The 19,678-nt window shown below is 36.0% G+C and overlaps 3 protein-coding genes across 3 annotated transcripts; all 3 read right to left on the reverse strand.

The window, feature by feature from the left end:
• Positions 1-54: 54 nt before the first annotated feature.
• LOC109180071 lies at positions 55-12,543 on the reverse strand. Its single transcript, XM_019329570.1, has 6 exons — positions 12,521-12,543; positions 12,268-12,316; positions 12,122-12,158; positions 11,975-12,037; positions 10,493-11,870; positions 55-86 (listed from the first exon to the last, which is right to left on the reverse strand). Exon 5 carries the CDS (start codon positions 11,730-11,732, stop codon positions 10,500-10,502), a length of 1,233 nt encoding a protein of 410 aa, XP_019185115.1. The 5' UTR covers positions 11,733-11,870; positions 11,975-12,037; positions 12,122-12,158; positions 12,268-12,316; positions 12,521-12,543; the 3' UTR covers positions 55-86; positions 10,493-10,499.
• Positions 2,221-5,662, reverse strand: LOC109180013. Its single transcript, XM_019329498.1, has 3 exons — positions 5,416-5,662; positions 5,099-5,309; positions 2,221-4,979 (listed from the first exon to the last, which is right to left on the reverse strand). Exons 1-3 carry the CDS (start codon positions 5,581-5,583, stop codon positions 2,221-2,223), a joined length of 3,138 nt encoding a protein of 1,045 aa, XP_019185043.1. The 5' UTR covers positions 5,584-5,662.
• A 261-nt stretch (positions 12,544-12,804) lies between the features above and the next one.
• LOC109180069 (putative pentatricopeptide repeat-containing protein At5g65820) lies at positions 12,805-15,233 on the reverse strand. Its single transcript, XM_019329569.1, has one exon. It carries the CDS (start codon positions 15,023-15,025, stop codon positions 13,037-13,039), a length of 1,989 nt encoding a protein of 662 aa, XP_019185114.1. The 5' UTR covers positions 15,026-15,233; the 3' UTR covers positions 12,805-13,036.
• Between the last annotated feature and the right edge of the window lie 4,445 nt (positions 15,234-19,678).

Consider the following 19,678-nt stretch of genomic DNA (forward strand, 5'->3'; position numbering starts at 1 on the left):
AAATATGCAAGCAAACAAGAATATGAGTCGTTGGAGCTTCACTTGCCACCGCACCCCACCACCATTGCAAACTACCAGTGCGAAATCTGAATTTACAAAAATGGAAGGAAATCAGTGCACAAATAACTCTAAAATTTCAGAATTTGAAATAACATAAAACATTTACAGAAGAGAAGAAAACATACCAACCAACCAAGAATCTATTGAGCAGGAAAAACAGAAGACAGAAAGATTTCATCTTCCTTAAAAACCTGATGGTTGTTTATCTTCATCAGGAAGCTGATAGCCATCTTATCAAACTTGGCGATGAACCCCAATCTGATGAGTTCAGCAAGCTCACGCACCACATCTTCTTTCTCCCATAATATCCCCTTGGAAACTTCTTCTGAGTAATACGTAGCATATTCCAGGACACCTTGGTAACCATTCGATTTCTCAATCTCTGCAATGAAGAACTTGGACCTCTCTCTCTCCCACACCATCATTCTCTTAGCCTTTGCAATCACAATTTTCCCAGACGAGAGTGATAGCCGATAGTCCACTGCAATTGGTTCTTTCAGCTTCAGAAATCTTGTGTTCACGAGCTGCCTGACCAACTCGTGCCTCTTCTCCGCTTCCATCTCCAGAGAAGGCTGAGCTAGGAAACCAAGAATGAGAGTGAACAGGGTTTTCCCAATGAAGATCATATCCGGATTGGCCACTTCCAGCCCAGCACAGTCGATTGAAGAAAGTCCCATATTCTGGGCAGATTCTGACAGAGCCCCAACACCAATTTCTCTGTAGATATTGAGAAGCTTGGTTCTGGGCAAGGATGGCAGGCTTGGCTGGGGGTACCAAACAAACAGAGGATCCACACAACTTTGTTCAAAAAGTTCCTTCTTGTAGAGATCGTCGGCTATAAAAACGTCGTTTTTGTCAAGCAACAAAATCCCATCATCCTGGACTGAACAAACAGGAAGTTTGGATACATTCTCTGCAACAAGTTTCTGTGTCTTTGAGCTCCAATGGTTCACTATGAACTCCCAAAAGGCACAGCACTCAGAAGTCAGTAATCTCCTCTCTGCACACTCCCATTCCTTCCAAAGCTTCAAGTAGTGTTCCAGACTAGGATTGCTATTAACTCCCAATTTGCTGAAGAAAACCACCAATTCATTGCTGTAATACTTGTCTAACACAAACAAGTGGGAACCAAAAAGATTGGTTTTATCATGGAGAACACAATCCTCAGGACTCACCCACTTTCCACTATTATCCCCATTGGGAATCCATATCTTTGCACTTTCATCATTGCTAGGAACCCAACCGTGATTGTTCAAGTAAGTATATATCCGATTGATAGTGGCGCGATTAGAGTGCATATCAAGGTAATCAGCAACCAAGGAGCATCCATTTTTCGCCTCAACCACTACCCCCAAAGCCTCAAGTTCTTTCATGTAAGGCAGAAAATCTGGGCCACCATAAAACTTGTCATCTATGAAGGGTCCATCTTCTTGCTTCAGCCTACCATTCCAACTAGAACCAAATAGCAAACACTGTTTTGGAGATCGATAACCTGCTTGAGTCTTGATCCACTTATGATCGAGTTTCTCCAAGAGAACGGAGATCATATCCTTATCAACATCCTCTTGTAAATTCCTTAAGCACAGCAGAAGTGAACACACAACAGAAGGCAACATTTCACCATGATTCTTGGGCAATCGGAGCCCTGCAGGAACAAACTTTGAGCCTTTTCTGAAAGTGGTAGTGATCCCCATACTATAAAGCTCAGCTCTGTACTCAAGAATGCCATGGTCATAATAAGCATCATCCAGAAATGGTAACAAAGAGACAGAAGAAATGGCTTCCCATTCTTTACCAAACAAGATGCACTCTTTAGGAGTACAGGCACTACCAAGTCTTGTTCTAAGCCACTTCACCTCTTGAATAACTTTCCCTATATCTTCATCTGACTTTAGTAAATTCAAGCCGTTTGCTTTTAACTTCCGGTAGCATTCCAGGAGGGAAAGTGCATTGCTCTTACTCAACGCGCATTTGGATGTCTGCTGTCTAAAAACTTGGGCAAATGACTTACTAACAGCCTCAAAACTAACCACCACACCCAACATTTGAAGTTCACTCTTGAACATACTGATTTTACTCCCATAGAACTTCTCGTCAATACAAGGAAAGCCATCGAAAACCTGAAGAAGGCTATCCCAGGTTGGATCAGGTAGGAAACATTCAGCAGGAGATCTGTATCCATTGCTCAGTCTTTAAGCATCTATTGCCCGCGAGGGCAATGCATAGACTACCAGAAGAGCCTAAATTTAGGTGACGAATACAGTTTAGTGCCAGGAGAGCTGCTTCAGCACTTAGTGAAGTCAATGACCCTGAAGGTTTCAAGTTGGAAACTACTAGCTGGAAATCTTGATTGTAACCAAAGATGACACCAAGAAGCTCGAGTTCTTCCGTGTAAGCAAGAATCTCCTGACCATAATGAATTTGATCAAGAAATGGGATGTCGCTGATCTGTGATGCAGCAGCCCATTCCTTATCAGGAAACACAGATTGGCCTGGGGTCTTGTAGCCTTGAGTTGTCTGGACCCAACTCTCATCTTTGATACTGTTGATGAAGTTATCAGGAGGGAGAACTCTAGCCCTCAAATACCTAATGAAATTCAGCATCGAAATGACATCGCCTTTTGTCAATGTAGAAGAAGCATACAGAGACATGAAGTGCTTCCCAATAAATTCACTGGCTTCGTTTAACTCAAACATAACACCAGCAGTTCTCAGAGCTTCTTTATACTCCCCAGAAAGCTTATCACCATAAAACTCTTGATCAACTAATGGAATATCAACAGGCAAAGATCTATTCTGCAAATGATCTCCCCAGGACTCGGAAGGTAAGAAGGATTGTGATGGGGGCCTGTAGCCTGGATTACCACATACACGCACTCTAAGCCAGCATCCTTCCCTTATGCATTTCAAGAATCTCTCTGGAATCTTTATCTTTTTCTTTTCCATTTTACCAATCCAACGTAAAAGCAGGAATGCATTAACCCTGGTTAGTGGGGAAGCCATACTGGATAGTGAAACATCTGGAGGAGGCAAATTGGGAATATCCAAAACACCAGCAGAAGTCTTAAGAAATTGAAGGAGCTCATATTTCTTGGTAGACACACCAGCATATGTTTGAGCATGCAAATATTCTCCATCCAGCTCAACATAACCCTCTTTTTTCCATGGATTTGATGAACCAAGAAGATGCACCCATTTACTTCCATTTGCAGGTACAACAACACGTATCGTATTATTAGTGGCCACCCGCCCATAGTCATCAACAAGCGGCATGTCAACAGCAAGCGAAGCAATTTGTGTTGCAGACAAATACTTGTGGGTGAAGGAGTGATACAGGAAATGAGCATATGCAAGGACAAGCTTCTGGTCATGAATCAGTGAGTCCCGGATCATAACTGCATAGTTTTGCACATCTACAGACTTCACACTCGCCTCACTGCAAAGCCAATTGAACACTCTCGTCCACTTATAATTAGAAGGGCTACTGTGAAGTGTTTTCTGTGTTGATTCAGAAATGAAATATCCCCCAACGCAACGAAATTCTCTATTCCAACTTGTCAGCCATGATACTTCATCTGAGCAAGTGCACAGAAACAGCGTTTTTGTATAAGCAGAATTAACGCTACTCAATGCCACATGCAGGTTACTGTCAATGTACTTCAACAATGGAACTTTCACCATATTCCTCATTGAAAATGACCTCCAGTTGTTCACAACAAATAACAGAAGTTCCAGGTATAGATCCTCTGAGACACCCAAGACAAGATTAGAACTCTGAATGCTCCTCGAATACCACTCGTATATTACAAACTTTACATCCAAAAAATTCAAAATGTCATAGTACTTCTCCTGATCAAATGCATGGTTCAGAATATATTTCCCGTGGGAAGAGATGTTGAGGAAACTAACCCCTTGCTTCCTTGCTTTATCCACCAAGGTCCAAAACGCAGGCTTTAGCCTTCCAACTTGATTTGGTTTTCGGAAAAACTTCTGTGTTGTATATGACTGACACGGCATAATATCCTCCTGGAGAAGTTTCTGTCTGATTGAGTCTCTGATGGAGTTAAGACTGGAATATGGAGAACCTCTAAGTGGCAGAAAGTTAAACATATGAACCAGAGTAGAAGTTGGAGCATCTTGGTTGGCTTTAACTAACGAGGTGAATGCCGCTAAGAAGGCCACAGAAACACAGTCAAGAATTCCCTTATTCCATTTGTTATCCAAAAGAATGGCCTCCCGGGATGATGATAGCAAGAAGTCGGCCTGAATAATGAAGGGGAAGTTGGTGACCATTTCTGTAGGAAGAAAAGCATAAACCCCAGGAGAGATATTTCCACGTTTGAGGCGTTCTCCATAAGGAAACGCAAGGGTGATCACCCACTCATCAACCTCCATTCTCCTACCAACTTTACATTCTTGCTTAACTGGGAATCTTTGCCTCCACATATGGTAACTGCATTGCCCATTGCTCCCAGCAGCAGCAGCCTTTTCGTCAGCAGAAAGAACCAGCAGAAAAGACTCAGCATCAATGTTTTTCTTCCTCAGAAGATCTCTCTCGCTTGAAATGGAAACAGCGCTAACAGTATTGAGCTTTGGATCCTGGTTTTCTTCCCTGACCGAAAGCTCCCTTATCTTTGAAAGAAACAAGAGAAGCTCAGGATGAATGGTTGAAAGCTGCTGCTTCACCGGCGCCACCTTGTCAGACTTGAGCGGCAAAACCAGAGTTGTGGGAGGAAGTTTGGTTGAAGAACCATAGATTTGGTTAATCTGTGCAAGAATAGGGTTTCCATCCACCCATTCTGGAACAATAAACCCAATACCGCAGTGGTCGCACGGTTCCTCGCTAAATCGAATCTGGTAACCATTGCTAAAAATGTATGGCCGAGCAGTGATCAGAAACACGCTCTTGAACCCAATCCCTGAAACACGTACACAAGACCAGAGAACTCTATCTCATACGTTCTTATTCTTATAAATGAATGAATAGATAATGATAAGGAGAAGACAAAAAAAAAAAAAAAAAAAAAAAAAAACAAACCTTTCTCGCCAATATAGCCACTCTTGCGTCTGCCTTTCTTAGTGGAACGGCCGACGCTACAAATGGATTCAACGTTGTTCCTCGAAAAGCCTTTCTCGTTGTTGAATATCAAGAGAGTCGCATTGGCTCCCGTCTCCGTTATATCTTTTGAGGTTATAACGAATTCCAGACTGGGTTTCACTCCCTCCTCGTACTCATTATCCTCAGCATTCTGCACACCATCCATCACTTACGTCTTAAGAAATAATGGACTAACTACTAGCTACAAACTGGCCTGGCATGAACTGAAGAACAGAAATTAATATATATGTATATACCTGGATGAGTTCCATGAGAAAGTGGACATCCTTGGAGTAGAGCTCCGCGGAGAGGTTTTTAACAGCCTGATGGAGGTCCTCTCTGAGAGAGTTTGGGTCTCCTCCGATTGAAAATTTTCTTCTGCGGATATCCTCAATGTGATCCTTCGGACTCATCATCATCGCCATACTGCAAAAAGGATGATCAACCGGAGTAGCTAAAGCTTAGTTGGTGAAGGGCTGATGTAGTGTGAGAGAAGCTTGGGATAGATGGATGGATGGAAAGACATCAATCACATCATATCGGAAGACAGACAGCAGTGGAAACCGGAGATTTTGGGGTCGTTTACTAACTTGGAAAAATGGAGAATTTTCTGAAAATTTGGAGAATTGAAGAAGTAGAAAAATGAAAATTGGAAAACTTGTTTAGAATTATATGCTAGTTATTTCCTAAAATATAAATATCAAATTTATAAAAATATTTTACATTATTATTATTATTATTATTTACAATAATTTAAATATCTAAAATCTAAATAAATTTAAAATTTTAATATAAAGGACTAATATTGGGCACCTATTTCTTGGGCATCGCGCATAAAAAATACTAATAATAAAATAAAAATTTAAGAAATTAAAAACTAGAGGAATGGAGAATTGAAAACGGGAGGAATGGAGAAATGGAAAACTGGAAGAATGGAGAAAGAAAACTGGAGAAATGGAGAAATGGAAAACTGGAAATGGAAAAACAGAGAAATGAAGTAAACGACCCCTTTGGGTGTAGAAGAAGCGGGAACCGATGGGTCTACGTCTATCTATCTTTAAAAAAAAAAAAAAAAAAAAAAAAGAGAACTCGTCAATCTTATATCTACTATACTAATAAGAGTCCAAGAGAGTTTCTACTATACTAATAAGAGTCAAAAGAGTTAGGCCTATAATGGGTAGAAAAAATGGCGGTCAAATTTTTTAATCAAATGAATGGCTCAGATTGATCAGATTTTAATTTTTCCTTAAGATTTTCTAATTTATTCTTAATGAATATGATTTTTCGTTAACTTTTCCGTTAAATATTATCTTTTCCGTTAACTTCTGTTGGTTCACCGTTAATTTACTCATTGATTTCAATAAGAAAGGTCTTAGGTTCGAACCCCATCTTAATCAAAGTTGGCATAATTAGTATTCTATTTTACTCTTATTAAATTAAATAATAATTTATTAGCTACAACAAGAAATAATACATATGCATTTCTTGAATTTAGAATTATGTGTCTCCAATGTCTTTATTCAAAAAAATTATTCATTATCAATAAATTAAATAAGAGAAATAAGTTCATTAGTTATATTGTCTTTATTTTTCTTCAATATAAAAATTCTTTACATTCAAATTCATCAATTGATTATATTCACTACATTGTCTATTATCTTTTTTGTGCACTATTTTTTAATTAAATATCAAAGTTATAATATAAAATAATGTTATATATTTATTTACCAAGTATTTTATTAATATCATGAAAAAATTAAACAATTATAATTAATAAAGTCAATCATATTAACTATTTGAGGAATTTGTTGACAAATGGAGTATTCAAATCGATCACACAACAAATTGAAGTGAGAATTATCTCGCAATGTCCTTGTTTGACAATCAGCAGTTAGCGATTATATTAGCAAATTTGACCAGCGAATTATATCAATGGTGGTAAAAAGATATTTGAAAAAATTAGTTGTTTAGATTAACATGTAAAATGACCTAAGGGGATACATAATAATAATAATAATAATAATAATAATAATAATAATAATAATAATAATAATAATAATAATAATAATAATAATAATAATAATAATTGTTTTAAAAAAAATAAAAAAATATAATTAAACCAAACATATTAACTACTTGAGGGATTTATTGACAAGAAGAGTATTCAATTCACACAACAAATTGAAGTGGGAAACTATCAATGTCCTTGTTTGGCAATCAACAGTTAGCTCTTCAATATTAGTATATATTTAATATTTTATGTCCTAATTTTTATTTGTTCTCCCTTATGTTTCGTATTTGGTTTCAACCATACCTATAAAATTATTTTATTGACAATCATAATCAATTTTGACTATATTATCTTGCATTTGTAAACTTAGAATTGCTTATTAAATACGTAAATTTAACATTCAATTATCTATGCATGAACAATTCCAATATAATCTTGTCTTGATATACTTTAAAGTACTTATTTAAAAATAAAAAAAATATTGGGCATTATCCAATCGCGCAATGCGCGTAAAAAACTAGTACTCCTATAAAAGTTGAAATTCCCAACTGAAGAATTCCACTAGGCTCGACATAACATACATTTATTTACTGTCCACATAAAATAAATATTCTATTAGTGTTCGTCACACGTTAGGGAGTATAATTTGAGACTCTATATAGTAAATTCTTAAATGTATGTATATATGAACGTTGATGACCACTGGCTATCCCACTTTACATCCAGTACTAGGTCCCTATAAGTCTACTGCCCTGTCCAGAATTGAACCACATAAGCTATCTTTATACTCTCAAAACCTTTTTTTGAAGATACTCTCAAAACCTTAATACATAAAAACTACCACATTTCCATATAGGCAACGTGATTACCATAAACAAAACTAGGAAAGGTTTCCAACTAGACTTACAAAAAAGCATAGTTTTGTAAGAACAACACGTAAAAGCTAACAATAATTCATGCCACATTATGAAGTAAAAGTAAAGAAGTCGAAATATGAAGTACATATATATATAGTAGAGTTAATTCCAGCAATGGTCCTCTGACTATGTTGATTTTTTATAATTGATTCCCGACTTTTAATTTAGACAATTTAGACACTTGACTTTTGAAATCTTTCTAATGTTGATCCTTCCGTTAGTTGAAGGTTAAATGGCCGTTAGTTTGAGAGGTAAAGTCGTCATTTCAATTGCTTAGAGTATAATTTACCTTCCTTAGTCGCCGTGCTGTTTTTCGGCATGTCTGCAACCATCCTCCGCCAAATGATCTATTCGACCACCCGGATGGGGCTGTACGACATGATGAGGCAGAAGTGGAGTGACCCGAAAACGAATAACATGTCGCTGGCTAAGAAAACCGGGCCCGGACTTATCGCCGGCGGGATAGGAGCCGCCCTGGGGAACCCCGCCTACGTGGCGATGGTCTAGCTATAGCAACTAGTTCCCACCAAACTCCTTCCTACGGGTCAATAGAATTTGAGATGAAGATGAAAGGAAATAATTGAGGTTTGGGATGAATGCTATGCACCACTGGTCCATATAACCTATTTCTTCCTTCTCTTTAAAGGAGATCCCTCAGATTTGGTCTATATATTCTCAAGAATAGATGGTCTCAGGGAGCTGAAGTCCGCAAACTTCTCAAGGACTTCTGATTCTGGTGGCTTCTCAAGGACATTGGAACCTGCTTCTGATTCCCCATCATTGGTTCCATGTCAAGTGACACTGCTGCACAATCTTGCGAGCAGCATCTTTGACACAACCACAACATAGATTCAGCTCAACATTGCCTCTACACAGCACGACAACACCAACACTGGAGGAGAAAGGGAGAAAAACGGTGAATTATGTTCTAAGCAGGTGAGATGACTACTTTACCCCTCAAATTAACGACTACTTAACCTTCAACTGATGGAAGGATCAACATTGGAAAGATTTCGAAAGTGAAGTGTCTAAATTGTCCAAATTAAAAGTCGGGGACCAATGGTGGAAAATCAACATAGTGGGAGGACCATTGCTGGAATTAACTCTTTATACGTCAAGTAACTTTTCAATTGATTAAAGAAGTGTTTGAAAAATGACTTATCAATCAAAATTTGGTTCAAGAAGTAGAGATGCTCAGAATTTTAATTATTGTATTCCTTCTCCCTTCCCTTCTTTTTGTTCAGGCATCCATTTGGGAGAAGAATATAACGAAGCAGTAGAACAATGTCTTCCCACACGGCATTACAATTTACTTTTTCAAATCTTAGGTCTCCAAACTAACAATCAGCTCTATAATATAAAAATAAAATTAATTAACTGTTACAAACTCAATACTAACATTTAAACATAATACTAACTAGTATGCATTATAAATGATTAAGGAATTAATGAGGTTAACAACAATTATACCTATATATTACAGTTACAATACTATACACACACATATGATACCATAATTTTTTGCCTTTTAACTAATTTTTTCTTAAAAAGCTATTTTGTTAACCAAACATGCATTCCATGAATTCTCTTTTCCTATATATGCATACTTTTAAAAAGTGGCATATTTTTGTATCCCATAAAAAAAACCGTCTCAATTGTATTAATGACTCGCTTCAGTGACACTGCTAATTATAAGCATGTTTGAAGATGTGGGAATGATATCACAAACTTTGCACCTTCAATGCTAATTCCAATCCTCCTGTGTTTGTCTCTCAGATCAGTATGCATGTGTTCTGTACAACAATGTTAGGATGAAACTACGTTTATTTAATCAAATGATACTTTTCAAAATGAAATATAATTGTGTAGGACATAAACTTGTGGGGATCAGTTTATACAACCTATTTTGCAATTCCTCATTTGAAGAGAAGTAAATTAAAGGCAGGATCATTGTGATTGCATCATCTGGTAGTTGGCTAAACGCTCCAAGGCGCTCAGCCTCTATAATGTATGTCAACTCTTCCATTTCTCTCATATATTCTTCCTATTAATCTGCATATATATATTCTCTCATGGTTTGTTTATTATGTTCAAATGGTCTTTGCTATTTTAGGCAAGCAAAGCTGCAGTTGTAAGCTTTTATGAGACCTTAAGAGTAGAACTCCTCCCATCAGATATCGGAATAACCATTGTAACCCCGAGGCTAACTGAATCAGAAATGAGCAAGGGAAAATTTCTGGGGAAATCAGGAGAAATGGAAGTTGATCAACATACAAGTACAGGACAACATATATTAAGGATTTAAAAAGATAGTACAATGGACCACAAAAAGTGCACAATACATCATAACATAGTTTTAAAAACAAAACAAAATACATTAACGATAACATCATTTTCCTTAAAAACCAACAATCTACTGAGCAGGAAAAACAGAAGACAAAAACAGTTCATCTTCCTTAAAAACCTGAAGGTTGTGTAGCTTCATCAGGAAGCTGATAGCTACTTTATCAAACTTGACGATGCACCCCAACCTGATGAGTTCACCAAGCTCACGCACCGCATCTTCTTTCTCCCATAATATCCCCTTGGAAACTTCTTCTGAGTAATAACTAGCAAATTCCAGGACACTTTTGTAACCATCCCATTTTTCAGTCTCTGCAATGAAGAACTTGGACCTCTCTCTCTCCCACACCATCATTCTCCTTGCCTTAGCAAATACAGTTTTTCCAGACGAGAGTGATAGCCTATAGTCCACAGCAATGGGTTCTTTCAGCTTCAGAAAGCTGGTGTTCAAGAGCCGCCACACCGACTCATGCCTCTTCTCCGCTTCCATCTCCAGAGAAGGCTGAGCTAGGAAACCAAGAATGAGAGTGAACATGGTTTTCCCAATGAAGACCATATCCGGATGGACCAGTTCCAGCCCGGCACACTCGATTGAAGAAAGTCCCATATTCTGGGCAGATTCTGACAAAGCCCCAACACCAATTTCTCTGTAGATATTGAAAAGCTTGGTTCTGGGCAGGGATGGCAGGCTTGGCTGGGGGAACCAAATAAACAGAGGATCCACACAGCTTTGTTCAAAAAGTTCCTTCTTGTAGAGATCGTCGGCTATAAAAACGTCGTTTTTGTCAAGCAACAAAATCCCATCATCCTGGACTGAACAAACAGGAAGTTTGGATAGATTCTCTACAACAAGTTTCTGTGTCTTTGAGCTCCAATGGTTAACTATGAACTCCCAAAAGGCACAGCACTCAGAAGGCAGTAATCTCCTCTCTGCACACTCCCATTCCTTCCAAAGCTTCAAGTAGTGTTCCAGACTAGGATTGCTATTAGCTCCCAATTTGCTGAAGAAAAACTGCAATTCATTGCTGTAATACTTGTCTAAGACAAACAAGTGTGAACCAAAAAGATTGGTTTTATCATGGAGAACACAATCCTTAGGACTCACCCACTTTCCACTATTCTCCCCATTGGGAATCCATATCTTTGCACTTACATCACTGCCAGGAACCCAACTGTTATCGTTCAAGTAAGTATATATCCGATTGATAGCGGAACGATTAGAGTGCACATCAAGGTAATCAGCAACCAAGGAGCATCCATTTTTCGCCTCAACCACTACCCCCAAAGCCTCAAGTTCATTCATGTATGACAGAAAATTAGGGCCGCCGTAAAACTTGTTATCTATGAAGGCTCCATCTTCTTGCTTCAGCCCACTATTCCAACTAGAACCAAATAGCAAACATTGTTTTGGAGATCGATAGCCTGCTTGAGTCTTGATCCACTTGTGATTGAGTTTCACCAAGAGAATGGAGATAAGATCCTTGTCAACATCCTCTTGTAAATGCCCTCTCGAGAATGGAGATAAGAGAATGAAATAGTAAAAACCTTTTCTCTAGGCCCTGCACCTCTAAAATGTATACCCCTTGAACTGCCTCTCTGAACAACAATCTGAAGAAAAAAGATGGCAATCATCAAACTGAATTTATAAAGTAAAAGATCAATCAAACACATGCAATAATTGAAAGTGCATACATCTTGAGCTACGTCTTCCGGGCTGACAAAGGTTTTCCTGGAACAATAATGATGATATAGAGCTATTAAGCAATGAATTTAGTATTACCAACAGGCATATGCACCCTTACATAATACAGTTACGTTGGAGCTTCAGAGAAGCTTACTTGACTATCACATATGGGCTGAGGCCATTTTCAAGGGATTTGTATACGTCTGAAATGGAAATGTATAAATTAACATGAATTTTTTAGGTTACCATTAAATTTATCATAAAATTATAAATATATAAAGGATATTGACAAACTATCAAATCTCAAGAAATTGAAAAGTAACTTTGCAATAAAAGTTCACCAACATAAATTTAAATAGAAGCATGATAATTAGAAGAATAACGCTATTTGCCCTTTCTAATTTTACCTCCTCCTGACACAATAATAAAACTCCGTACCTCCTGTGAAAATAAAACTCTGTAAATTGACCTACCTCACTTTGCATAAAAAAAAACACTACTCATTAATCAAATATTAAAAGAACCAACCACATATTGCCACTAAAATTAAGAAGAAAATGTAACATCACTCTATTCAGAAATACCTTGACACTAGTTCTGCAATGATAATAGATTTTTCCTTGCATCTGATGTTGTTATTACTGGGTCACTCTCAAGAAAGTATAAATTTCAATGCAGCATATAGCTTGAGAGTTGAGAATTTCAAAATTCAAATTCAATTGTTGATATGTTGGTAAAGAAGACATGTTTGCATGGTTTCAATTCTACTGCATATTTATGTGCTTCAGAAAGCTACTGAGAAAAGTAAAGCCCATGAAAATACAACAGAGCTTACAGAACATAAAAATCATTTGTTGAAGGGAACAGAATATAGTATTCTTATATTAATTTAATGAAACAAATTCTTTCAAATCATAAAGGAATTAAGCTTCTGCATCACAACATGTTAGCTTGCTGCCCCAACGGCGCCTACGAGCTCTCCTCTTCCTTCCATCAGTTTTTGCCTTAACTTTCTCCTTCAAGTCCCTTTCTCCGCGTCGTTTATACTTCTTGAAAGTTATTTGTCGCTCTTCAGCCATTTTCCTAACCTTCTCTGTAATCTCCGCTGCAATCTGTCTATTATACAACTTTCTTAGACTGCGCATGAGCTTGGCAAATGTGTCTGGCTGAGGCATCACACCAGCATCCATCATATCCAAACAGTATGAGCATGCTTCCTTCACATGCCCTTTAGAGAAAAGTGCATGAATCCAAATTGTCCATGCATATACATTAAGCTCACAACCTTTAGTCACAATGCAACTCCACACACCTTTGCTCATTTCAAGCTTTTCTTCTCTTAGTAGAGAATTTAGTAAGTCTTTCAAAGTACCATATTGAGGAACTGATAGAAGACCTCTTCCAATCATTTCTTTAAAGAAATCACAAGCTTCAACTAGACGCCTCTGCTCAATAAAACCATTAATCATAATGACAAAGGTGTCAACCCCTGGACTTAACCCATTTGCTTCTATTTCATTCCAGACTCGCATACCTTCGTCAATTTCTCCCAATTTGCATGCCAACCGAATTACAGTGTTGTAGATGCTGAGATCAGGGAAAATAGCTATCTTCTGCATCTCCTTAATAAGTTCCATGCACTCCTCCAACTCTTCATTCTTCTCATGCGCAAGCATGACGTGCAAATAAGTAGTCTGATTAGGCATATACCCCTTCTGTATCATCCTATCTAGAAGCTCATAGCCTTGATCAGTCTTCCCCAACTTACAGAACCCACTTATCAAAGTGGTGTATGTCACAACATCAGCCTCAGTGCCACTTCTCTCCATATCCATGAATACCCTCATAGCTTCCTCCATCTTTGCTTGTGAACAAAGTGCTTGAATTACAATTGTGAAGGAAGTTGCATTGGGATAGCAAGATTTCCTTCTCATCTCCTGCAAAAGATCAAATGCATGAGCCATTTTTCCAGCCACAGCATACCCATTAAGCAAATTATTATAGACCACAATATCAGGTTCAAAACCAGCATCCCTCATTCTCACCAACACAACTTTCGCCTGCATAAGCTTCCCTTCTTTGCACCAGCCATATAACAATGATGTGAATTGCTTAATTGTAGGCTTAAACCTAAATTTCATTTCCTCAAACAATGTAGATGCCTCTTTTACACTGCCATTCTTGCACAAAGCATCCAACAAACATCCAAATACATACTCATCTGGTTCACAACCATATTTGGGCATCTCATCCAAAACTTCAATAGCTTTCTTCACCATTCTAGCTGAGGCAAATCTCCGCATTAAAATCACAAACACCTCAGGGGATAATAATTGAGGACTTTCTTTTCTCATCTCCTCAATAAGAGCCCAAACAGCTCCAAACTGCCTCATTTTTCCTAAAATCTTGATCATAGCTTTGTACACATCATAGCTATACCTATATCCAGGTTGCTTCGAAGCCCACGCAAAGAATTTGTACCCCAAGTTCCCAGCATCACCACAACGGTTCAATACACGTTCTGTCAATCCTGACCGCACAACAACACCAGACTGTTGCAAAGCAAGTTCTAATTTTGGAACCCTAGAGTGGAACTTCTTCAAAATTCTATATACCTTCTCAACATCAGTGGTGAATTCATCTTTGTTCTGATCATTTGCCAACTCTTCTGGTTCAGTTTTGAGGTGGATGAGGCCAGGTCCCTTCCTCAGTTCATTGTGCATACTTGGGGACTCATTACAAAAATTTCGTGTATGAGTTTGTAGTGGCTCGTTGAGTTTTGATAAGTAGGTGCAGAAAAACTGAGTCTTTGTCAAGTTATAGAATGGGGTTGTGGGAGCTTTTGAATTGAACAATAAGGGAGATCCTTTTTTGTAAAGAAGCATTGTTCTCTTTGAAGGAACCCTTGGCATTTTCTTTTCCACTCTCGGAGCAGAGGAGATTTACAAAGCATGGTCCTCACTGTATAAAATCACTTCCTATGTTGGTTCTTATCATTACTAGTAGGGGTGCCTGTGAAGGCCCAGCCAAATCAAATTTATTACTTCTGTATTTCCTATTTTCCTACAAGAGTAACTTCCATGCATTCCTTGCAAAGTAAAAAGAAGGATATCAATGACTGAATTAGAATAGAACTTTAAATAATTTTTGACAATTATATTTTATATTACTAAAGATGTGATGGGAAGGGTTTTCTATTGCTGATATTCATCAGTTTTACAATCAGGATATTAAAGAACAAATCATTGTTGTGATTCAACTATGGAGTGCTAAGTTGTCTTTGCAGAAGACAACTAAATATTCTATTGCAGAAGACAGTTCTCTAATCTATATTTTTTAAAAGTACATTTTCTACTACTTATTTGGATTTTTACTTTTCATCTAGGTTGTCACTGCAGAAGAGTCCTGTGTGTAGTGTCAATACTACCACTGTTCTATCGCAGTCTACTGGATTTGGTGATTTTAAAAATGGTTTTGTGGTTGTAACTGCCCTATCTGACCTATTTCAGGAACAAAAGGTTAGTACTATTGATTCTGTTGATAGTATAAATGCAAGGTATTGAATCTTAACACATAAGAATAAAAAAAAAAATGGCAAGCAGTAAATTAACTTACTTTTTACTGGTTATCTAAACTGTAGCAGATTTGAAGAGATTTGAAGACTAATAAGTCCTAGCATGCATGAGAAACTTAAAAAACTTAAGAATCAATGGTAGGCATCAACTTAGGTAAAAACAACTTCAAAAAAAAATTATACACCTTAAAAGTTAGATAAAATGTTAAAGTCAAAATCTTAGCTCTTAGGTTACAGTCACTATCAAATAAATCAAAGTCGAAGATTTGAAGCCTAATAAATCAAAGCAGGCATCAGAAACTTAAAAACCTTAAGAATCAATAGTACACATCAACTTAGGTAAAAACAAGTTTTAAACAAAATACAGTGTAAAGTTAGATTAAATGAAAAGTCAAGATATTAGGTTACAGTCACTATCAGTTCAAAAAGGTTTTCACTTTTAGGGCTGAAGTGTTGGATTCAAATGTTAAATATGATTAAATTAATACTTTATATACTTCAAAAATTGATTTTCAATCATCAAAGTTTAGAAATAAGGCATCAGAGTAGATCATAAACTGATCCTGCCTTCAACTTTATAATCAAAGCAGGGATCAGAAACTTAACAACTTCAAAATCAATAGTATAAGCTAACTTAGGTTAAAAAAACTTTAAAAATATAATTATACAGTTTAGAGTTAGATTAACTGTTAAGTCAAAATATTTGGGTGCAGTCACTATCAACCATACAGTTTTTTGATAACCTAAACCATCAAATTATACAGTAGAATTATATATTTTTTTTCCTGGATACTTATGGATTTCTAATACATTTTTAATGGTTTAGGTTATCAAAAAAGTACATAAGGAGATGCAAATTAAAAATGACACAGTTCTGTTGTCTACTTAATGTAAGTTAATTAGATATGGATAAGGATTTCAGTCTAAGGAAGTGATGGAAGATGATTAGCAAGATGATGAGGTTATGTTGACAATAGCTTTTTTTTAAAAAAAGGCTACACCTACTTTATGAATATTAAAGTATCCGGCACTTTAATATTTATAGCGTTCATTAGAAAAACAGTTCATATTTTGAACAAATAAAAAGATATTTTGAACAAATAAAAAGTTGAATTCAACAACAAAAAAAAAGGCTTTTTTTTTTTTAAAAAAAGAAAAAGCTTTATTCTCAAACAGACTTCAATTTATTGAGTTCAAATATGTATTTGCATACTTTCTAAATAGTAAAGTCTCAAATACATTCATATTTACAGCCATCATTAGGAAAACACTTCATATTTTGAAAAAAAAAAAAAAAAAAACCCTCATTTCACCAAAAAAAAAAAAAAAGAAAAGTGAAGCCTTTTCTTTTTTTTAGAAAAAAAAAAAAAAAAAACTTTATTTTCAATCAGTTGAGCATTGAGGTTGAAAAAATACATGTATCACTTGCAAACAAATAAAAATCAACTTTGAGAAAACAAAATTATGAAATTACAGAGTGAACTATCAGGCACTCCCATAGACCAGGAGCATAACACCAATACAAGCAGCATTTCTGTCTCTAAGGTAAAAGTAAATCACTGCTCTCCTTCTAATCCAATACAATTCAACATCCTATTTAAATATGCAGGTCTCAAGAGAAAAAAGGAATGTATCCAAGTAACAACAGAAGCTATCAAACCCACAATTGATCCAGGAATCATTAATTACTGATCCCCATTCCCCAGATTGATCTATCATCATATGCCAACAACTTGGAAAGAAAATGTCAGTTCAAGGGAAAAAAAATAAAACATTGCAAGGAGTATATATGTCTATAAAAACACATCTATCAAGCATAACAGAATTACAACAACAGAAAAATAAACACTATTGAGGCAAATAAAATGTTCAGTTATCATAGGCAACAAGAGGAAGCATATCATATCAGACAAAGGCATGCCAATTATGCATTTTAAATTTGTAATTTTACCTCACTCAACTGCTTATTTTACGGTATAACCCTAGGGTCTGCTTGCCTGCACTGAAATATATATGTATGAGAGATGAGAGATTAAATTATAGAAATTGCATGTTCAAAATTAGTTTCGAAGCAAGTACATACAATGCAGCCGGTAATTTTTTAGCATATACAGACTACGAAATCAATTTTGAGGCTGAATACTATAGATTTGAGGTATGAATGTTCTTATGCAGATAAGGTCGAAGAATACGGATTGGTGGCCGGAGACGTCGAGGGACGCTCATGTGCTGAGATCTGGAGACACCGACGGACGCTCGTGGGCGGTGATCCGAAGACTGCGAGGGGCGCTCGTGGGCGCGGAGCCGGAGACGCCGAGGGATACCTAAGGGCGGCGGGGAGCCGGAGACGCAGAGGAAGAGAAGCTGCGTGGCAGCGAGGAAGTCTTGCCTGAGATATGGTAATAGAGAGACACATAGCGACAGATAGATAGAGTTCTAATACACAAATGGAGTACACACTACAATCATACTATAATTCAAATGATACACCAAAAAGTGCTCTAACAACAGGTAAACGATTTATTATTACCATATTCAAATTTAATACAATTTCATTTCGTTTAATTAACTGGTTATAACATTTTACGAAAATTCTGTCTTTTTTAGTTAATAAAAAATCTTTGAATATACATATTAGTACACGAAGCATTGGATATACGACAAGCAACAATAAATCAAGACATTTTGTGTTAGGAGGACGGAAGCCCTATTTTTCCACTGCAACAAGCGATATATCTACCGATTAGTTATTTGTAATTGTCAAATTACATAATAGTTTTTATTCCAGTTACAAATTTAAAACATTAGTCATTCAAAATGTTATATATGTTATAAAAGGTACCGTAACGATGTCTGAGAGCCAACGACCACCTCTACAGGATATATCCAATGGTAAGTATTTTTTATATCATTTAAGTTGCTTAAGAAATTTATTGTTTTTTTATGTCATGAAATTTGTAAACTAAAAATGAATTAGGTACCACAAAGTTCAACAAAAGGACACGCATGGGTAAGGGTAAAGATGTTATCCAGTTTAATGTTGTCAATCAAGATTTGTTTCAAGATTTTGAAGAAGTTTCCAATAGTAATCTCATTTCAAAAATCGTTAAAGACAATTCTGGTAAGTTTAATATTTAATGATAATAATCTCTAAATTTTTAGAAAGTAATTATTATTTTGTATCATATTCCGTCCTTACGTACAAACTGATTATTAATTTTTTGAAACTATTGATATATATTCTACGTAGGATTGGCACCAATTACAAAACAAAATATCCAAGATAGTACAGATGGTAAGTCATTTTTTTTTTGTAAAAATTATGAGGTCATTTCAATTTTTAAACTAATTCTGTAATCTTTATTGACAGATGATTTATTTTTATTGTAGGCAGTGGCGGACCTAGTGTGGGGGCAGCTGCCCCCACTCACCCACCACATATATGTACTATATATATATATATATATATATATATATATATATATATATATATATATATTATATATATACTAAGATTTAACCAATAGTTAGTTCTGCTTAGATGGCAATTAAAATCCCTTGTATTGTGTATAATAATAGTCCAGATGGCTAGAGTTTGAACCCTACAGCTTGTATTTTTTGCTTGGCTTCTTTTTTGTATTTTTTAATATTAATAGTGTGATGAGTGAACTTTTGTTCTTGACATTTTTTAATATTAATAATAAGAATTCTAATTGAATTTTTTATTTGTATCATTGAGACTTCTTCTTCTTTTTTTTTTTTTTTTTTTTTTTTTTTTTTTTTTTTAATATTAATAGTGAGATGAGTGATTTATAATGTGTTTTTCATTCAAACTATTTTATGTAATTAATTATGTTTTATATTTTGTTTTAAATATTTTTTTGTCTTTATATATTTTGATTTTTTTTATCTCTAGTCAACAATATTTATGACTTGGTCTCTAAGTGTTTCAATTCATTTTTTAAAAATATATCTCATTAGGTTTAATTTT

This window comes from Ipomoea nil, unplaced genomic scaffold (genome assembly GCF_001879475.1).
Source record: "Ipomoea nil cultivar Tokyo-kokei standard unplaced genomic scaffold, Asagao_1.1 scaffold0987, whole genome shotgun sequence".
NCBI lineage: Eukaryota > Viridiplantae > Streptophyta > Magnoliopsida > Solanales > Convolvulaceae > Ipomoea > Ipomoea nil.

Bases quoted from the DNA above. Each gene is read 5' to 3' on its own strand.
- LOC109180069 (XM_019329569.1), bottom strand. From the start codon at position 15,025: ATGCCAAGGGTTCCTTCAAAGAGAACAATGCTTCTTTACAAAAAAGGA.
- LOC109180071 (XM_019329570.1), bottom strand. From the start codon at position 11,732: ATGAATGAACTTGAGGCTTTGGGGGTAGTGGTTGAGGCGAAAAATGGA.
- LOC109180013 (XM_019329498.1), bottom strand. From the start codon at position 5,583: ATGGCGATGATGATGAGTCCGAAGGATCACATTGAGGATATCCGCAGA. The intron at 5,310-5,415 runs GTATATACATAT...GATGGTGTGCAG, and splicing joins TTCTCATGGAACTCATCCAG to AATGCTGAGGATAATGAGTA. The intron at 4,980-5,098 runs GTTTGTTTTTTT...TACGTGTTTCAG, and splicing joins TGGCTATATTGGCGAGAAAG to GGATTGGGTTCAAGAGCGTG.